Raw genomic sequence first — 19,583 nt, 5'->3', positions numbered from 1 at the left:
AAAAAACAAGAAAATTTTCAAACAACCTGACTTTATACTTGAAGGAACTAGGGGAGGAAAAAAGCCCAAAGTTGTTAGAAGGAAGGAAATAACAAAGATCAGAGAACATATAAATGAAATAGAGTCTAAAAACACAGTAGAAAAGATTGATGTAACTTAATGCTGGCTCTTTGAAGAGTTAAAATTGACACAACTTTAGCTAGAATTAGCAAGAATAAAGGGAGAGGACTCAAAATCAGAAATGAAAGATGAGCCATTACAACTGATACTGTGGAAATATAAAAATTCATAGAGACTGCTATGAACAAATATATACCAATAAATTTGACAACCTAAAATATATGGATAAATTCCTAGAAACATGTAAAGTACCAAGACTGGATCATGAAGAAATAAAAAATTTGAACAAACTGATTAGTAGTTAGAAGATTGAATTAGTAATCAAAACCTCTGAAACAAAAGTCCAGGACAAGGTGGCTTCATTGGTGAATTCTACCAGACATTCAAAGCAGAATTAATATCAGTTCTTCTCAAATTCTTTCAGAAAATAAAGGAGAAAGGAACACTTGTGAAGTCATTTTTATAAGGCCAAATTTACCTCGATAACCAAGACCAGGCAAGGATACCACAAGAAAAGAAAATTTTCCTTGATGAACATAGATATAAAAACCTTAATAAAATCTTAGCAAACCAAATTCAATAATACATTAAAAGGTTATATTGTATGATGAACTAGGGTTTATTCCAGGTATTTAAAAACAGTTGGTATCTACAAATCAGTCATTGTGGTACACTACATTAACAAAATGAAGGATAAAAATAATATGATCATCTTCATAGATGCTGTTGTAGTTTAGTCGCTCAGTCCTGTTCACCTCTTGCAACCCCATGGACTTCCCTGTCCTTCACCATCTCCTGGAGCTTGATCACACTCATGTCCATTAAGTCAGTGATGCCATCCATCCACTTCATCTTCTGTCACCCTCTTCTCCTCCTACCTTCAGTCTTTTCCAGCTTCATGATCTTTTCTAATAAGTCAGCTCTTTGCATCAGGTGGCCACAATATTGGAGCTTCAGCATCAGTCCTTCCAATGAATATTCAGGATTGATTTCCTTTAGGATTGACTGGTTTGATCTTGCAGTCCAAGGGACTTTCAAGAGTCTTCTGTAGCACCACAGTTCAAAAGCATCAATTCTCTGGTGCTCAGCTTTCTTTATGGTCCAATTCTCACATCCATACATGACTAGTGGAAAAACTGTAGCTTTGATGTAGATGAGCCTTTGTCAGCAAAGTAATGTCTCTGCTTTTTAATATGCTGGCTAGGTTTATCATAGCATTTCTTTCAAGGAGCAAGCCTCATTCAATTTCATGGCTGTAGTCACCATCTGCAGTGATTTTGGAGCCCAAGAAAATAAGGTCTGTCACTGTTTCTATTGTTTCCCCATCTATTTGCCATAAACTGCTGGGAAAGATTGAGGGCAGGAGGAGAAGGGGACGACAGAGGATGAGATGGTTGGATGACATCACCGACTCAATGGACATGGGTTTGGGTGGACTCCAGGAGTTTGTGATGGACAGGGAAGCCTGGCGTGCTGCGGTTCATGGGGTTCCAAAGAGTCAGACACGACTGAGAGACTGAATTGAACTGATGGGACTGGATGCCATGATCTTAGTTTTTTGAACGTTGAGTTTTAAGCCAGCTTTTTCTCTCTCCCCTTCACCTTCATCAAGAGGCTCTTTAATTCCTCTTCGCTTTCTACCATAAGGGTGGTGTCATCTACATATCTGAGGTTATTGATATTTCTCCTGGCAATCTTGATTCCAGCTTGCGCTTCATCCAGCCTGGTATTTCACATGATGTTCTCTGCATATAAGTTGAATAAGCAGGGTGACAGAATACAGCCTTGATATACTCCTTTCCCAATTTGGAACCAGTATTCCGTTGTTCCATGTCCAATTCTAACTGTTATTCATTGACCTGAATACAGATTTCTCAGGAGGTAGGTAAGCTGGTCTGGTATCTCATCTCCTTAAGGATGTTTAACAGTTTGTTGTGATCCACACAGTCAAAGCCTTTAGCATAGTCAATAAGACAGAAGTAGATGATTTTCTGAAATTCGCTTGCTTTTTCTATGATCCAGCAGATGTTGGCAATTCGATCTAGTTCCTCTGCCTTTTGTAAATCCAGCTTGAACATCTGGAAGTTCTCGATTCACATACTGTTGAAGCCTGGTTTGGAGAATTTTGAGCATGATTTTGCTAGCATATGAAATGAATGCAACTGTGTGATAGTTTGAACATTTCTTGGCATTTCCCTTCTTTGGTACTAGAATGAAAACTGACCTTTTCTACTCCTGTGGCTGCTGCTGAATTTTCCAAATTTGCTGGACTTTTGAGTGCAGCACTTTCACAGCATCATCTTTTAGGATTTGAAATAGCTCAACTGGAATTCCATCACCTCCACTAGCTTTGTTTGTAGTGATGTTTCCTAAGGCCTACTTGACTTCATACTCCAAGATGTCTGGCTCTAGGTGAGTGATCACACCTTCGTGGTTATCTGGATCATGAAAATCTTTTTTGTATAGTTCTGTGTAGTCTTGCCACCTCTTCTTAATATTTTCTGCTTCTGTTAAGTCCATACCGTTTCTGTCTTTTATTGTGCCTGTCTTTGCATGAAATGTTTCATCGGTATCTCTAATTTTCTTGAAGAGATCTCTAGTCTTTCTCATTCTGTTGTTTTCCTCTATTTCTTTGCACTGATCACTTAGGAAGCTTTTCTTATCTCTCCTTGCTATTCTTTGGAACTCTGCATTCAGATGATTTTATCTTTCCTTTTCTCCTTTGCCTTTCACTTTCCTTCTTTTCTCAGCTATTTGTAAGGCATCCTCAGACAACTATTTTGCCTTCTTGCATTTCTTTTTCTTGAGGATGATTTTGATCACCACCTCTTGTACAGTGTTATGAACCTCCATCCATAGTTCTTCAGGCACTCTATCAGATCTGATTCCTTGAATCTATTTGTCACTTCCACTGTATAATCATAATGGGTTTGATTTAGGTCATACCTGAATCGCCTAGTGGTTTTCCCTACTTCAATTTAAGTCTGAATTTTGCAATAAGGAATTCATGATCTGAGTCACAGCTCCTGGTCTTGTTTTTGCTGACTGTATAGAGCTTCTCCATCTTTGGCTGCAAAGAATGTAATCATCCTAATTTTGGTATTGACCATCTGGTGATGTCCATGTGTAGAGTCTTCTCTTGTGTTGTTGGAAGAGGGTGTTTGCTATGACCAGTGCATTCTCTTGGCAAAACTCTGTTAGCCTTTTCCCTGCTTCATTTCGTACTTGAGGCCAAACTTGCCTGTTACACCAGGTATCTCTTGACTTCCTACTTTTGCCTTCCAGTACCCTATAATGAAAAGGACATCTTTTGGGGGTGTTAGTTCTAGAAGGTCTTCTAGGGTCTTCATATCTCGGTTCAGACTTCAGCTTCTTTAGCATTAGTGGTTGGGGCATAGACTTGGATTATTATGATATTGCAGGTTTGCCTTGAAAACGAACAGAGATCATTCTGTCATTTTTGAGATTGCACGCAAGTACTGCATTTCAGACTCTTTTGTTGCCTATGAGGACTACTCCATTTCTTCTAAGGAATTCTTGCCCGCAGTAGTAGATATATTGATTATCTGAGTTAAGTTCACCCATTCCAGTCCATGTTAGCTCAGTGATTCCTCAAATGGTTTGTAAATACACACAGAATTGTGTGTGTATTTTTATGGCCTATTATTTAGCCATAAAAAGGATGGAGTCTTAGCACTGCAACAACGTGGGTCGGCCTTGAATGCGTTGTGCTGAGTGACTCAAGTCAGAGAGAGATGTGTCACATGGCTTCACATATGGAGCCCCAAACAAACAAAAACCCCAGCTCATCAGTGCAGAAAACCGGTGTTGGTCACCAGCGTTGGTGGGTGGGGAGTGGGCAAAATGGCCTATGGGGGTCAAAAGGTACAAATTTCCAGTTATAAGTCTTCAGAGATGTAATGAACAGCATGGTAACTGTGGTTAATAATGCTGTGTTGCATATTTGAAAGTTGCTAACCTAACAGTTATTAAAAGTTCTCTCATTACAGTAACATTTTTGTGACTATATATAGTGATGGGTGTTAGCTAGATTTGTTGTGATCATTTTTTGATGTGTACAAATATCCAGTCATTATGTTGTATACCTGAAATGAGTATAATGTGTGTGTGTGTGTGTGTTGCTCCGTTGTGTCACACTCTGCAATCCCATGGACGTAGCCTTCCAGGCTCCTCTGTCTATGGAATTCTCCAGACACAAATACTGGAGTGGGTTGCCATTTTCTCTTCCAGGGGATCTTCCTGATCCAGGGATCGAACCCACATCTCTTATGTCTCCTGCATTGGCAGGCAGGTTGTTTATTGCTGATGCCACCTGGGAGGCCCCTGAAATGAATGTAATGTTATAAGTCAATTATAGGGCCTTCCCAGTGGCTCAGCAGTAAAGAATCTGACTGCAGTTCAGGGGCCATGGGAGGTGCAGATTCAGTCCCTGCATCAGGAAGATCCCCTGGAGGAATGTATGGCATCCCACTCCAGTGTTTCTATCCAGAGAATTCCATGGACTGAGGAACCCGGTGGGCCACAGTCCATAGGGTCACAGAGAGTAGAGCATGACTGAAGCAACTTAGCATGCACGCGTGTCAATTATACTTCAATTAAAATTTAAAAACAGGGAGAGAAAGGCTTTGGCATAGCCTGTCATTGGCTGTTCTCATAGCAGAGAGAAGAGATACTTAAGAAGAAGCATGGTAATGGGGATGGTGAGCACAGAAAGACGATGAGGTAGGTGGGGTTAGCACAGTTTACACGGAGCAAGCAGCCAGACTGTTTTAAGGTAGGGTTTTCAACTTTAAGAATCTGCTCGGCACCTTTGTGGGTTTATTGATTGCCTTAGAAAGAAACTCTTTGTTCAAATAATTCCTACTAGCTAGAGACATTACTTTGCCAACAAAGGTCCATCTAGTCAAGGCTATGGTTTTTCCCGTGGTCATATATGGATGTGAGAGTTGGACTGTGAAGAAAGCTGAGCGCCGAAGAATTGATGCTTTTGAACTGTGGTGTTGGAGAAGACTCTTGAGGGTCCCTTGGACTGCAAGGAGATCCAACCAGTCCATTCTAAAGGAGATCAGTCCTGGGTGTTCTTTGGAAGGAATGATGCTGAAGCTGAAACTCCAGTACTTTGGCCACCTCATGCGAAGAGTTGACTCATTGGAAAAGACTCTGATGCTGGGAGGGATTGGGGGCAGGAAGAGAAGGGGACGACAGAGGATGAAGATGGCTGGATGGCATCACCAACTCATTGGACGTGAGTCTGAGTGAACTCCGGGAGTTGGTGATGGACAGGGAGGCCTGGCGTTCTGCGATTCATGGGGTCGCAAAGAGTCGGACACGACTGAGCAACTGAACTGAACTGAACCAAGACACCCAATAGATAGGTTTTAAAATCCCGTGTCCTTTTGTCTAGCTGAGCACCTACTTTCCAGTAGCTGGGGTGTTAGTGTTGCAGCCAAGAGCGCCTCCTCCTGGCATCAGAGCATCAGAGCACTAAGGGCTAAAGCCCTGGTAAGCGTGGTCAGAGCAGACAGACAAAGCGGGCTGGTGTTAGTCACAGGAGGGCCCTGACTGAGCGTCCTTTCTCTGCCACTGTGTTCACCTTTCTAAATGGTCTGCTCTAGTGGTCTCTTCTGGGTTCTCTATGAACTTGGAGGGTATTGCTGGAGAAATATAGCCTCCTACTTCCTCTTTTATAATTCCATGAGGATTATCCTTGTATTTTTTTCCATCTACTACTTCAACATATTTATCTTCATTCCAGTAGAATTCCACCTATATTACAGTTTCTAAGCTGTTTACTTTTCATTGATTAATTATGTGTCCATTGCCATTTGTCGTTTTTTAAAAGTAAAGTACAGTTTATTTGCAGTACCATGTTAGTTTTAGGTATACAACATAGTGATTTTTATAGACTGCACTCCATTTAAACTTATATAAAATATTGGCTATATTCCCTATGCTGTGCAATATATCCTTGTAGCTTAATTACTTTATACAGAGCAATTTGTGTCTCTGAATCTCATACCCCATCTCGTCCCTCCGCCTGTCCTTCTCCCCACTGGTGACCACTAGTTTTTTTCTATATGTTTAAGTCTGAAAAGATAACATGCACCCCAGTGTTCAGAGCAACATTATTTACAAAGCTAAGATATGGAAGTAACCTAGTGTTCCTCAACCAATGAATGGCTGAAGCAGATTGTGGTATGGGCTTCGCCAGTGATTCAGTGGTAAAGAACCTGCCTGCCAATGCAGGAGACATGGGTTCAGTCCCTGATCTGGGAAGATTGGACATGCCACGGAGCAACAGCCCAGGAGCCACAACCACTGAGTCTGTGCTCTAGAGCCTGGGAGCTGCAACTGCTGAGCCTGCAGGCTGTGACTAATGAAGCCCGTGCGCTGCAGAGCCTGTGCTCCACAGCGAGAGGAGCCACCGTAACGAGAAGCCCGCCCTCTGCAACCAGAGAGGAGCCCTCATTTGCTGCATCTAGAGAAAGGCTTGTGCAGCAGTGAAGACCCAGCACTGCCAGAAATAAATAAGTAAATAAATCTTTTTAAAGATGTGATATACATGAGCAATAGAATACTATTCAGCCATAAAAAAGGAGATCCCATGATCTGCAAGAAGGTGGATGGACCTAGAGGATGTCATTCTCGTGACATAAGTCAGATAGAGAAAGGAAAACACTGTATTGTCACTTGCTAATGTGGAATCTAAAATAAGACGAATGAACGTAACAGAAGAGAAGCAGACTCAGATACAGAGAACAGACTGGCGGCCACCGCTCATCACTGGTTAGCGGTGTAGCGGGCTGCTTGCTGTGCGGGGAGGACCTAACCTCTGCCGTTGCCAGTGTCCGGGCTCTGTGGGTAGGATAGTTTCTGTCCTGGAAAAGGCTTCCGTGCACTGCTCTTTCTACCGAAGTTCTGCTCAGATTGCTTAGACATGGAGCTTGGCCCTCTTTCCTCCTCCATCTCCTCTCCTTCTTTGAAAAACTTAATTTTTATTGGCATATAGTTGGTTTCCCTGGTGGCTCAGACGGTAAAGCGTCTGCCTGCAATGCGGGAGACCCAGGTTCGATTCCTGGGTCGGGAAGATCCCCTGGAGAAGGAAATGGCAGTCCACTCCAGCACTGTTGCCTGGAGAATCCCATGGACAGAGGAGCCTGATAGGCTATGGTCCATGGGGTCGCAAAGAGTCGGACACGACTAAGCGACTTCACTTCACTTCATGGTTGGTTTTCAGTGTTGTGTTGGTTTCTGCTGTTCAGCAAAACTAATCAATTATACATATGTCCATTCCTTTTTAGAGTCTCTTCCCATGTAGGTCACTGCATAATATGACTAGAGTCCCCTATGCGATACAATAGGTTCTCATTAGTTACCTGTTTTATATATAGTGGTATTTATATGTCAGTCCCTATCTCCCAGTTTCTCCCCTCCCCCTCCCCTCCTTTTTCCCCTTGGTAACCGTAAGTTGGCAAGAATACACAGAAGAACTATACAAAAAAAGGCCTTAATGACCTGGATAACCATGGTAGTGTGATCACTCTCCTAGAGCCAGACATCCTGGAGTGTGAAGTCAAGTGGGCCTTAGGAAGCATTACCATGAACAGAGCTAGTGGAGGTGATGGAATTCTGCCTGAGCTATTTCAGATCTTAAAAGGTGATGCTGTTAAAGTGCTGCACTCAGTATGCTAGCAAATTTGGAAAACTCAGCAGTGGCCACAGGACTGGAAAAGGTCAGTTTTCATTCTAAACCCAAAGAAGGGTAATGCTAAAGAATGTTCAAACTATAGCACAGTTGCACTCATTTCACAAGCTAGCGAGGTAATGCTCAAAATCCTTCCAGCTATGCTTAAACAGTATGTGAACTGGAAACGTCCACGTGTACTAGCTGGATTTGGAAAACGCAGATAATCAAATTGCCAACATCCATTGGGTGATAGAAAAAGCAAGGGAATTCCAAAAAAAAATCTACCCCTGCTTCATTGACTATGCTAAAGCCTTTGACTATGGATCACAACAAACTGTGGAAAATTCTTAAAGAGATGAGAATACCAGACCACCTAACCTACCTCCTGAGAAACATGTATGCAAGTCAAGAAGCAACAGTTAGAACCAGACATGGAATAAAAAACTGGTTCAAAATTGGGAAGGGAGTGTGTCAAGGCTTGTCACCCTGTTTATTTAACTTATATGCAGAGTACATCATGCGAAATGCTGGGCTGGATGAAGCACAAGCTGGAGTCAAGATTGCTAGGAGAAATATCAATAACCTCAGATATGCAGATAACACCACCTTCATGACAGAAAGGGAACAGGAGCTAAAGAACCTCTTGATTAAGTTGAAAGAGGAGAGTGAAAAAGCTGGCTTAAAACTCAGGATTCAAAAAACTAAGATCATGGCATCCAGTCCCATCACTTTATGGCAAATAGATGGGAAACAATGGAAACAGTGACAGACTATTTTCTTGGTCTCCAAAATCACTGTGGATGGTGACTGCAGCTTTTAAATTAAAAGATGCTTGCTCCTTGGAACAATAGCTATGACAAAGCATATTAAAAATCAGAGACATTACTTTGTTGACAAAGGTCCATCTAGTCAAAGCTATGGTTTTTCCAGTAATCATGTGCAGATGTGAGAGTTGAACCTTAAAGAAAGCTGAGCGCCAAAGAATTGATGCTTTCAAACTGTGGTGTTGGAGAAGACTCTTGAGAGTCCCTTAGACTGCAAGGAGATCCAACCAGTCCATCATAAAGGAAATCAGTCTTGAGTGTTCATTGGAAGGACTGATGCTGAAGCTCAAGCTCCAATACTTTGGCCACCTGATGCAAAGAGCTGATTCACTGGAAAAGACCCTGACGCTGGGAAAGGTTGAAGGTGGGAGGAGAAGGGGACGACAGGATGAGATGGTTGGATAGCGTCACCGACTCAATGGATGTGAGTGTGAGCAAGCTCCGGGAGATGGTGATGGACAGGGAAGCCTGGCGTGCTGCAGTCCATGGGGTCACAAAGTTGGACATAACTGAGCCACTGAACAACGACAAACCATAAGTTTGTTTTCCACATAGTTCTGTTCTGTAGTATTTCTGCTTCTTTCATACTCTATAGGTTTTTGTGTGTGTTCCCTGATTACTATTAATGGGGCAAGATTCAGAAAGTGATACTAGGTTGTTTTGTAGGAAGAGACAGAAGATTCACTAACAGATTTTTAGCTCCTTTTTAGGAAAAGCTGTAGATCAAAGACAAGCTTCATTTACCCCCACTGTGGCTAGTGTCGTTAAAATGGGACTTTCAGATTTTAGAGCAAGCGAAATAGGATATAGTTTGACGTAGTTATTTCTTTCGACTGAATATTTGTTTCTTTTCTTTTTCTAGGATTTTCACTGGCTGACCCAGTCTAATCTGTAAATAAAGATGCCAATGAGTGACTTGAAGAGTTTTCGCTTTCCTATAAGATTGAATTTTATTTTTCACAACAAAAGCACTATAATGTTAAAATTGTCATGCAAAAATTAAATAAAATACTTCTAAGTGACATTTTTTAGTGTAGGAATTGATTAAAAATATAAAAAGTTACCAGAATCCTACCACAGAAATAACCATTTACAGATGGAAGAAGGGGTTAGTTACATTGTATTGGGACTACCTAACTGTTGAACTACACGTCAGTATTCTTTTAAATAAATCCCTTCTTAACGTTACATATCTTTTAGAAACCTCTTCAGGCAAAAAAATCTTCAAGAACTGTGTACTGAGAGGCATGTTCAGTGAGTTGGAGTACCTGGACTATTTCTGCCTCGTGGTTTATCCACTGAGCACTTCGTACATTAGTCTGCCCAGTGTTTGATGGGGCTTGTTCTACACTAGAAGTTGTGTGTGTGTTTTCTTTTTCTGGAAAGAACTTACCAAGCTAGAGGAGAAGTCATGTCACACCAAACTAATAATTTCAGGGGATATTTGGATTATCAGCCTCAGTTTATGTGTACCACACTGAGAGCAACAATCAGCAGCCTTAATATATAAGAAAACTGTTAATGTACTAGTCAAAAAAATGGGCAAAGGGCATGAAAGTATAATTAATAGAAAAAAGCAAATGATCAATCAGAGTATGAGAATGAATACAAATGAGTATGTAAGTTAAACTTAAAAACCTCTTTTTATACCCCAGCTCCTTGGCAAAGCACTTTTTAAGTTATAGTTTTCAGCATTTGGTGAGGGTGAAATGAAGAGCAGAGTGCTGTGCTGAAATTGGTACAAATCTCACTGAGGGTTTCTAGCAGTGTTCATATTCACAATCATGAAATGTTCATACCCCATAACTTTTGACCCAGTGGGCATATTTCAAGAATGTGTTTTAAAGAAATAATAAAATATTTGGTCAAATATTTATTTGTAAGCCCATTCAGCATGATTTTATTTAGGAACAACCCCAGTGTTTAATGATAAGACATCGGTTATATAAGTTATGGTTTTTCAACATCATAAAATAAAAATTGTGTTGAAGAGAATGTTTATTAATGGAGAAATAAATGGCAACCCACTCCAGTATTCTTGCTTGGAAAATCCCATGGACAGAGGAGCCTGGTGGGGCCCATGGGGTCCCAAAGAGTCAGATGCAACTGAGCACAATCACAGCTACAAAAATGGATGGTTCAGGTCAGGATACACATCTTTACTCATTCACAGATAATCTACATAGAGAAAAAAGGTGGGCATGAAGTAAACCAAAATTTTGATATATCTTGGTGATGGTATTTAAGTAATTTTTATTTTTTATGTTTTTTCCTACTTGTTTAAGATTTTAAAATGAAAATAATTATATAATTGTATTCTCAGAAACATATTGTTTTAAAAAAATGCTAGAAATGGAAAGTATTTATTTTCAGAGTTGTGCTTGTTTATTATCTGCAGTCTTATATATGAATTGGGATGTAGGACTTTATATCTAAGTTCAGCTAGGTTGACTGCGTCATACACATCAGACTTGTATCTATCCATTGACTTGTTAGGGGCCTAAGTGACCTCCGCAAAGCGGTGGCCTCCAGCTTTGAGGTATGAGCCGAGGAGACGCTCGCAGGGAGATGTGGTTTCACCTGACAAGCCCCCGAGATCAGGCCCCCACCTTCCCCGGCAGGTCCCCTTATGGAGTTCTGCGATGCACACTGCAGAGCCTGGGCTGCAGGGGAGCAGTGGGGAGTGGGTGGCCCTATCATCTCACCAGGTGTCCCGTGCTCCCCGTGGACGCTGGCCTCTGGAGGCCACGTGCAATACAAGCTTTCCCTAAAAGGTGCAGGGCTTGAAGAATATTTGTGAGCCGAACTGTATAAATCAGGATACTCGATGTCATTTAGGGGTGCGTTTTCTAGTCATACTATCTCAAGAGAGAAAAAAGTTAGCAGGTTAATAGGCTGATCAGCGGAGGTCAGTCTGAACATATAAAGACCAGATTAGTCCAGGAGCACTGTTCACTGACTGCTTGTTGTATAAATGGGATCTTTCCTTAGAAGGATGAGGTACTCAACAAGCCCCTCTAAAATGAATCTGTTGGTCGATAGTCAAAGTTTACTTGGTAAAACGTTTTTGTATCCCCTAGTTTAATAAGGAACATTCTTCGGTGACCTTAGCATGTTGAATACTCCAGTGCCTCATAAAAACTGAACTTGGAAAGATTATGGTTGTTTCCTCAGAATTCGGGCTCAGAAATGAGTATCAGGTTAGTTCCTCTACTAATTTTGTTGTTTTAGCCACTAAGTCATGTCTGACTCTTTTGCTATTGATAGTATTCTTTCCCAAACCTTTCATATTTCATGGGGTTGTTTAGGGGTTCAAAGAATCATCCAGAAGCCCAGCGCCGGCATATCGAAGACACTCAATAAATGCCATTGTGTTTTAGGAAGATGCAACTTTAGAAAACAGGTGAACACTGGCTGGATTGTGTCCTATTTAGCAGTGTGGTTTCACTTTGCAAATAAGTGGTCTTATTTCCCAAACAGATGAGTCATTTTCTGGAAAACGGGCTGTGTGTTTTTACTTCCTTAAACAGCCACCTACTCATCGGATGATAGCTGACTGAGAATTCATCATGTTTGGAAACAGCTCAATGGATATTTTCTGTGGTTATCTCATGTGTGCACCTTGGGAGTAGCTCAGCTTGTTCTGTGACTGGCGTGTATGTCCCGTACAGAAAAAGGTATCAAATCTATTACAAAGAAATAACAGAATTTTGAACATCAAAGGAAAATAAAAATAATATTGCTTCCAGAAATATGTTTGTTCTTTTATTACTTCTAGTTTAATTATAAGTACCATGTAATATTGTATTAGTTTCAAATGCATAATAGAGTGATTCAGTATTTTTATACGGTATGAAATGGTCACCATGGTAACACTAATCACTATCTTTCACCTTGCAAAGCTGTTACAGTATTATGTTGCCTATGCGTATGTTATACACTCATGAGTTATTTATCTTACAGCTGGAAGCTCTTCCCTCTTAAACTTTGTCCCCTCTTTCATCTGTCCTTCACCCCACTTTCTTCTGGCAACTACCAGTTGGCTCTCTGTACCTAGGCATCTGTTGTGTTTTGTTTGTTTTTCGATTCCCTGTGTAAGTGAAATCATGTACTTGTCTTTCTCTGTTTGACTGACTTCACTTAGCAAACTACCCTCCAGGTCAATCCTTGGTGCCGCAAATGGCAAGACCTCGTTCTTTAAATGGCTGAGTAGTAGTATATTAATACCGCATCCTCTCTATCCCGTCATCTATGAACGGACACTGAGGTTGTTTCCATATCTTGGCTATTGTGAATAATGCTACAATGACCATGGGGCGCGTGTGTCTGTTGAACTAATGTTTTTATTTTCTTTGGACAAATACGCAGGAGTGGAATTGCTGGATTGTACTGTAGTTCCATGTTAAGTTTTCTGCGGAACCTCCATATTGGTTTCCATAGTGGCTGCGCCAATTTCCTTTACTGTTTTCAAGACATTTCTCTAGGCAACGGGGAAGTAGTACACTGCCATGAAGAAGTGGTACGTGGCTAATGTAAACGTAGATTTAAGAGTGACTGTGATGAAGTTCCATATCAATGTATGAAGAAAGTTGGAAACCAGTTAAATTCCAGGTGGGGATTACGACTGGGAAACCCTAATAAAACAGAGTGCGCTGACTGCTGTGGACAGTGAAAGGTATACAGGTGCAGTGTGAGTCATCTGGTGCTTCCTGGTTGCATTTGTTGGCTGCTAATCTGAATAACGGGGGCAACCCAGGTGGCTCAGTGAAGAATCTGCGTGCTAGTGCAGGAGATGCAAGAGATGCAGGTTTGATCCCTGGGTGGTGGGAAAGATCCCTTGTAGTAGGAGATGGCAACGCACTCCCGTACTCTTGACTGAAAAAATTCCGTGGACAGAGGCGCCTCGCAGGCTACCGTCCATGGAGTCTCCAAGAGTCAAACACGACCCAGTGACTAAGCACACACATACACTCTCGCAGTCTGCATAATGAAGTCATGTGGGTAAAGGAAATTGAAAATCCTATGCTATCCTCCCAAAGATAAGCTGCAGATTAAGAAACACCTTGGATTCAGACCTGACAGGCAGGGATGCCTATGCCTCTGGTTTTCATCGGATTATTTCGGATCATCCCTCTTCTCCAAGCCCTTTCCTTCTGGAAGAGGGGCTGGCTAGCTGGTCAGTGAACCCATGGTGGACCAGTTGTGTGGTTACCCCTGCAGTTAGGGAGCAGAGAAAAAAGGCCCAGCTAAAAACACTTGGATTTCCAGGTTTAAAATTTGAAGGGAACACTTTAAATTTTGACTCAGGCCTGGAAATACCCAGAGATGGCATCATCCACCGTCTCCTTCCCAGGTGTCACTGGAGCCGGCTCTGTGGTTACTCTATAGCTAGCCGGTTTGTCCTGAGCCTCACTCTCCAGTCCCAGCATATTCCCAGGAGCTGGCTCCTTGAGGCTCAGGGAGATTTGAGGAGGTCAGACCCAATGTCACCTCGGCCTGAGCCCTGCCATGTCATTTCCACTCCAGCATGCGTGCTGACCCCCATTTGCCGCGTGGTGTCAGCCATATCATCACCTCTTCCATGAAGCCGTCCATTTTCCCAGCCCTCCTACAGCACCTCTTTCGCTACTCACATTATGCATGGTGAAATGAATCCCCATCCCCTTCCCGCCTTGGCTGAGTCCCTGTGCACCCAGACGCTGCCCACCCTCCTCTTCCAGGGCCTGCATCCGCTTGCTCTCTTTGGCAAGCTCTTCTGAGGGCTCCCCATGAAGACTCTACCCCCACAAGTCATGTAATGATATATACATCACAGACTTCACGGATATTTTCTTGCAAGGGTGGAGACCCAGGAGGGATTTATGTCACAAAAGCTGCAGTAGACAACCCTGAGGGTGCAGTGTGGAGAGGGTGAGCCATCGGGGATCCAAGGCCAGCCCTGGGACCTGGGTTAGACACGCCCCACCATCCTTAGAAAGGAGAGAGAAGCAAGCCTTCCTCAGTGATCAGTGTAAACAAATAGAGGAAGACAACAAAATGGGAAAGACTAGAGATCTCTTCAAGAAAATTAGAGATAACCAAGGGAACGTTTCATGCAAAGATGGGCTCGATAAAGGACAGAAATGGTATGGACCTAACAGAAGCAGAAGATACTAGGAAGAGGTGGCAAGAATACAGAGAAGAACTGTACCAAAAAGATCTTCATGACCAAGATAACCATGATGGTGTGATCACTCACCTAGAGCCAGACATCCTGGAATGTGAAGTCAAGTGGGCCTTAGGAAGCATCACCACGAACAAAGCTAGTGGAGGTGATGGCATTCCAGTTGAGCTATTTCAAATCCTGAAAAATGATGCTGTGAAAGTGCTGCACTCAATATGCCAGCAAATTTGGAAAATTCAGCAGCGGCCACAGGACTGGAAAAGTCAGTTTTCATTCCAATCCCAAAGAAGGGCAATGCCAAAGAATGCTCAAACTACCACACAATTGCACTCATCTCACATGCTAGTAAAGGAATGCTCAAAATTCTCCAAGCCAGGCTTCAACGATACGTGAACCATGAACTTCCAGATGTTCAAGCTGGTTTTAGAAAAGGCAGAGGAACCAGAGATCAACATCCGTTGGATCATCGAAAAAGCAAGAGAGTTCCAGAAAAACATCTATTTCTGCTTAATTGACTATGCCAAACCTTTTGACTGTGTGGATCACATGAACTATGGAAAATTCTGAAAGAGATAAGAATACCAAACCACCTGACCTGCATCTTGACAAACCTGTAGGCAGGTCAGGAAGCAACAGTTAGAACTGGACATGGAACAACAGACTGGTTCCAAATAGGAAAAGGAGTATGTCAAGTCTGTATATTGTCACCCTGGTTATTTAACTGGTATGCAGAATACATCATGAGAAACGCTGGGCTGGAAGAAGCACAAGCTGGAATCAAGATTGCTAGGAGAAATCAATAACCTCAGATATGCAGATGACACCACCCTTATGGCAGAAAGTGAAGAAGAACTAAAGAGCCTCTTGATGAAAGTGAAAGAGGAGAGTGAAAAAGTTGGCATAAAGTTCAACATTCAGAAAACGAAGATCATGGCATCTGGTCCCATCACTTCATGGGAAATAGATGGAGAAACAGTGGAAACAGTGACAGACTTTATTTTTTGGGCTCCAAAATCACTGCAGATCGTGACTGCAGCCATGAAATTAAAAGATGCTTACTCCTTGGAAGGAAAGTTATGACCAACCTAGACAACATGCAGCACTTTCACAGCATCATCTTTCAGGATTTGAAACAGCTCCACTGGAATGCCATCACCTCCACTAGCTTTGTTCGTAGTGATGCTTTCTAAGGCCCACTTGACTTCACTTCCCAAGATGTCTGGCTCTAGATTAGTGATCACATCATCATGATTATCTGGGTCGTGAAGATCTTTTTTGTACAGTTCTTCTGTGTATTCTTGCCACCTCTTCTTAATATCTTCTGCTTCTGTTAGGTCCATACCATTTCTGTCCTTTATTGAGCCCATCTTTGCATGAAATGTTCCCTTGGTATCTCTAATTTTCTTGAAGAGATCTCTAGTCTTTCCCATTCTGTTGTTTTCCTCTCTTTCTTTGCATTGATTGCTGAGGAAGGCTTTCTTATCTCTCCTTGCTATTCTTTGGAACTCTGCATTCAGATGCTTATATCTTTCCTTTTCTCCTTTGCTTTTCACCTCTTCTTTTCACAGCTATTTGTAAGGCCTCCCCAGACAGCCATTTTGCTTTTTTGCATTTCTTTTCCATGGGGATGGTCTTCATCCCTGTCTCCTGCACAATGTCACGAACCTCCATCCATATTTCATCAGGCACTCTATCTATCAGATCTAGGTCCTTCAATCTATTTCTCACTTCCACTGTATAATCATAAGGGATTTGATTTAGGTCATACCTGAATGGTCTAGCGGTTTTCCCTACTTTCTTCAATTTCAGTCTGAATTTGGCAATAAGGAGTTCATGATCTGAGCCACAGTCAGCTCCTGGTCTTGTTTTTGTTGACTTTATACAGCTTCTCCATCTTTGGGTGCAAAGAATATAATCAGTCTGATTTTGGTGTTGACCATCTGGTGATGTCCATGTGTAGAGTCTTCTCTTGTGTTGTTGGAAGAAGGTGTTTGCTATGACCAGTGCATTTTCTTGGGAAAACTCGATTAGTCTTTGCCCTGCTTTCATTCCACATTCCAAGGCCAAATTTGCCTGTTACTCCAGGTGTTTCTTGATTTCCTACTTTAGCATTCCAGTCCCCTATAATGAAAAGGACATCTTTTTTGGGTATTAGTTCTAAAAGGTCTTGTAGGTCTTCATGAAACTGTTCAACTTCAGCTTCTTCAGCGTTACTGGTTGGGGCATAGTCCATTCTGAAGGAGATCAGCCCTGGGATTTCTTTGGAAGGAATGATGCTAAAGCTGAAACTCCAGTACTTTGGCCACCTCATGCGAAGAGTTGACTCATCGGAAAAGACTCTGATGCTGGGAAGGATTGGGGGCAGGAGGAGAAGGGGATGCTTGAGGATGAAGTGGCTGGATGGCATCACGGACTCGATGGACGTGAGTCTGAATGAACTCCGGGAGATGGTGATGGACAGGGAGGCCTGGCATGCTGCAATTCATGGGGTCGTAAGGAGTTGGACACGACTGAGCGACTGAACTGAACTGAACTGAGACAACATATTAAAAAGCAGAGATATTACTTTGACGACAAATGTCTGTCTAGTCAAAGCTATGGTTTTTCCAGTGGTCATGTATGGATGTGAGAGTTGGACTGTAAAGAAAGCTGAGTGCAGAAGAATTGATGCTTTGAACTGTGGTGTTGGAAAAGATTCTTGAGAGTCCGTTGGACTGCGAGGAGATCCAACCAATCCATCCTGAAGGAAAACAGTCCTGAATATTCATTGGAAGAACTGATGCTGAAGCTGAAGCTCCAATATTTTGGCCACCATTTTAAATGAGCTGACTCATTTGAAAAGACCCTGATGCTGGGAAAGATTGAGGGCAGGAGGAGAAAGGGATGACAGAGGATGAGATGGTTGGATGGCATCACCGACTCAATGGACATGAGTTTGGGTAGACTCCAAGAGTTGGTGATGGACAGGGAAGCCTGGGGTGCTGCGGTTCATGGGGTCGCAAAGAGTTGGACACGACTGAGGGACTGAACTGAACCATCCTTAGAGCCATGTAGGGGTGGGGATGGGCCACAAGAACCCCAACAGAACTGGGTCAAATTCCTACCTTGGCAAAATGGAGGTCCAAAGTCAAGTTGAATTCCTGGAAATACATGCCTCTTTCACATGTGAGTCCTGTGGGCTGGCCTATCACCGCACTCCTGACTCCACACCATGCCTGCCCCCTGCCCACTGCTCCAGCTATGTGCCCTCTCCCCACTACCCTGCCTACGTCATTCTTCAGAGTTTACAGGCTTTTCTCCATTTAATTATTCTGTGTTAAGTCTAGTAGCACAAAAAGCTAGTATTTCCATTGGAGTCTATTTTAAAATTCAGTGCATTAGTAGAACGGCCGATGACAGCAAGACCAAAAGGTAAAGGTGGTTTCTGCTCACAGTTCTGGAGAGGCTGCCGGGAGGTGGGGCGGGAGGTCTCTGAGAAAGACGGGACACATGGTGGAGGCCTTTCCTGTCCTTTCCTTGGGAAGAAAAGGTGAGGCAGAGTAAGCAGGTTTAGGCGTAGCCAGTTTGAACAATATCCATGGGCTCCAGGGTGCCCCGGGCATCTGGACCCCACGGTGATTAGGGCTGGGGAGAGAAGCCTGGAATGTGAGCGCCCAAAGCAGAGTGTGCCAGAGGGAGGTGCGGATGACGGGCTCAGGATGGATTTGCATGTGAAAAGAGTTGTTTGCTCACCAGGAACTCTTTACCCTGGGAGGGGCAGTCCCTGGGGCCAGCGAGATGCCAATGTCGAAGCATCAGAACTACAGAAAGTAAGCTGATGCAGTTAATACAGAGTGGCAGTAAATGGATACTTATTAAATATTCTTTTAAATATTAAATCTGAAGTGAACATTTGGATTAGTGAATCTTAAAATGTTATGTCTGTTCAAGAATAAGGCACCTTTGAATCTATTAAAGTATTTTTTCTGTCCCTCGGTGGAGGTTAAAATTCTCATAGTATTGGCACTACGCAACCTTTGTTAAGCTGGTTCCTAGACATCCTCGTAGTTCAGTCGGTGAAGAGCCTGCTTGCAATGCAGGAGACCCGGGTTCGATTCCTGCGTCAGGAAGATCCCCTGGAGGGGGAAGTGGCCACCCGCTCCAGTATTCTTGCCTGGGGAATCCCATGGACGAAGGAGCCTGGCGGGCTATAGTCTATGGGATCGCAAGAGTCAGACACAACTGAGCGACTAAGCACGCAGACGTTAATCTGTTTTGTCACTATTGTAAATAGTTCTTATCTTCCACTCTGTTTATACTTGGCTGCTGTTTGCATGGTGTATTATTTCCACAGCTTTGTGAATTCCCTCAAGCCTCTTCTTCCTTTCTGTCGTCTGGTGGCACTGGCAAGTACTTCCAGAACAACGCTAAATGGCCCTGGTGACTGTCGGCAGGGACCACTTTCCTCCCAGGTGCTTAGAATCAGGATGTCCTTTCTTCCTTTCTTCCTTCAGGAGGAGCAAAAGATGGCAAGAAATCTCCCCACCAGGAGTTACTGAGGCTGGAGGCCTTGAATATCTTCCCCAAGGGGTATAACAAGATGGAAAAAGAATCCCAGTTTTTTATGCCTGTGGTCGCCGGTGAGAAAAACGGACTTCTTGGCAATCGACTTAGACTCGTGGGAGTGCTGGTCAGTTACTCGCCACCTCGACTTCCCTCCTTCACGGCACGAAGACCGGGGATGCAGGCAACGTACTGCCTCGGTCATCTGAGCCTTCAAAATCTCAGG

General features: G+C 42.9%; 1 protein-coding gene across 2 annotated transcripts in view; it reads left to right on the top strand.

Moving 5' to 3' along the window:
- Window positions 1-9,661, top strand: part of HACL1 (2-hydroxyacyl-CoA lyase 1) — a 44,706-nt gene extending 35,045 nt beyond the window's left edge. For both annotated transcript variants that reach the window (XM_052638322.1, XM_052638321.1), the window contains one exon: window positions 9,515-9,661. In XM_052638322.1, coding sequence (XP_052494282.1) covers window positions 9,515-9,547 — 33 coding nt within the window. In that variant the 3' untranslated portion in view covers window positions 9,548-9,661. The remainder of the gene's footprint in view (window positions 1-9,514) is intronic.
- Window positions 9,662-19,583: the final 9,922 nt, after the last annotated feature.

This window comes from Budorcas taxicolor, chromosome 1, assembly GCF_023091745.1.
Source record: "Budorcas taxicolor isolate Tak-1 chromosome 1, Takin1.1, whole genome shotgun sequence".
NCBI classification, from domain to species: Eukaryota; Metazoa; Chordata; class Mammalia; order Artiodactyla; family Bovidae; genus Budorcas; species Budorcas taxicolor.
The sequence above is the reverse complement of the archived record's forward strand: the minus strand, read 5'-3'. Positions and strand labels throughout refer to the sequence as shown.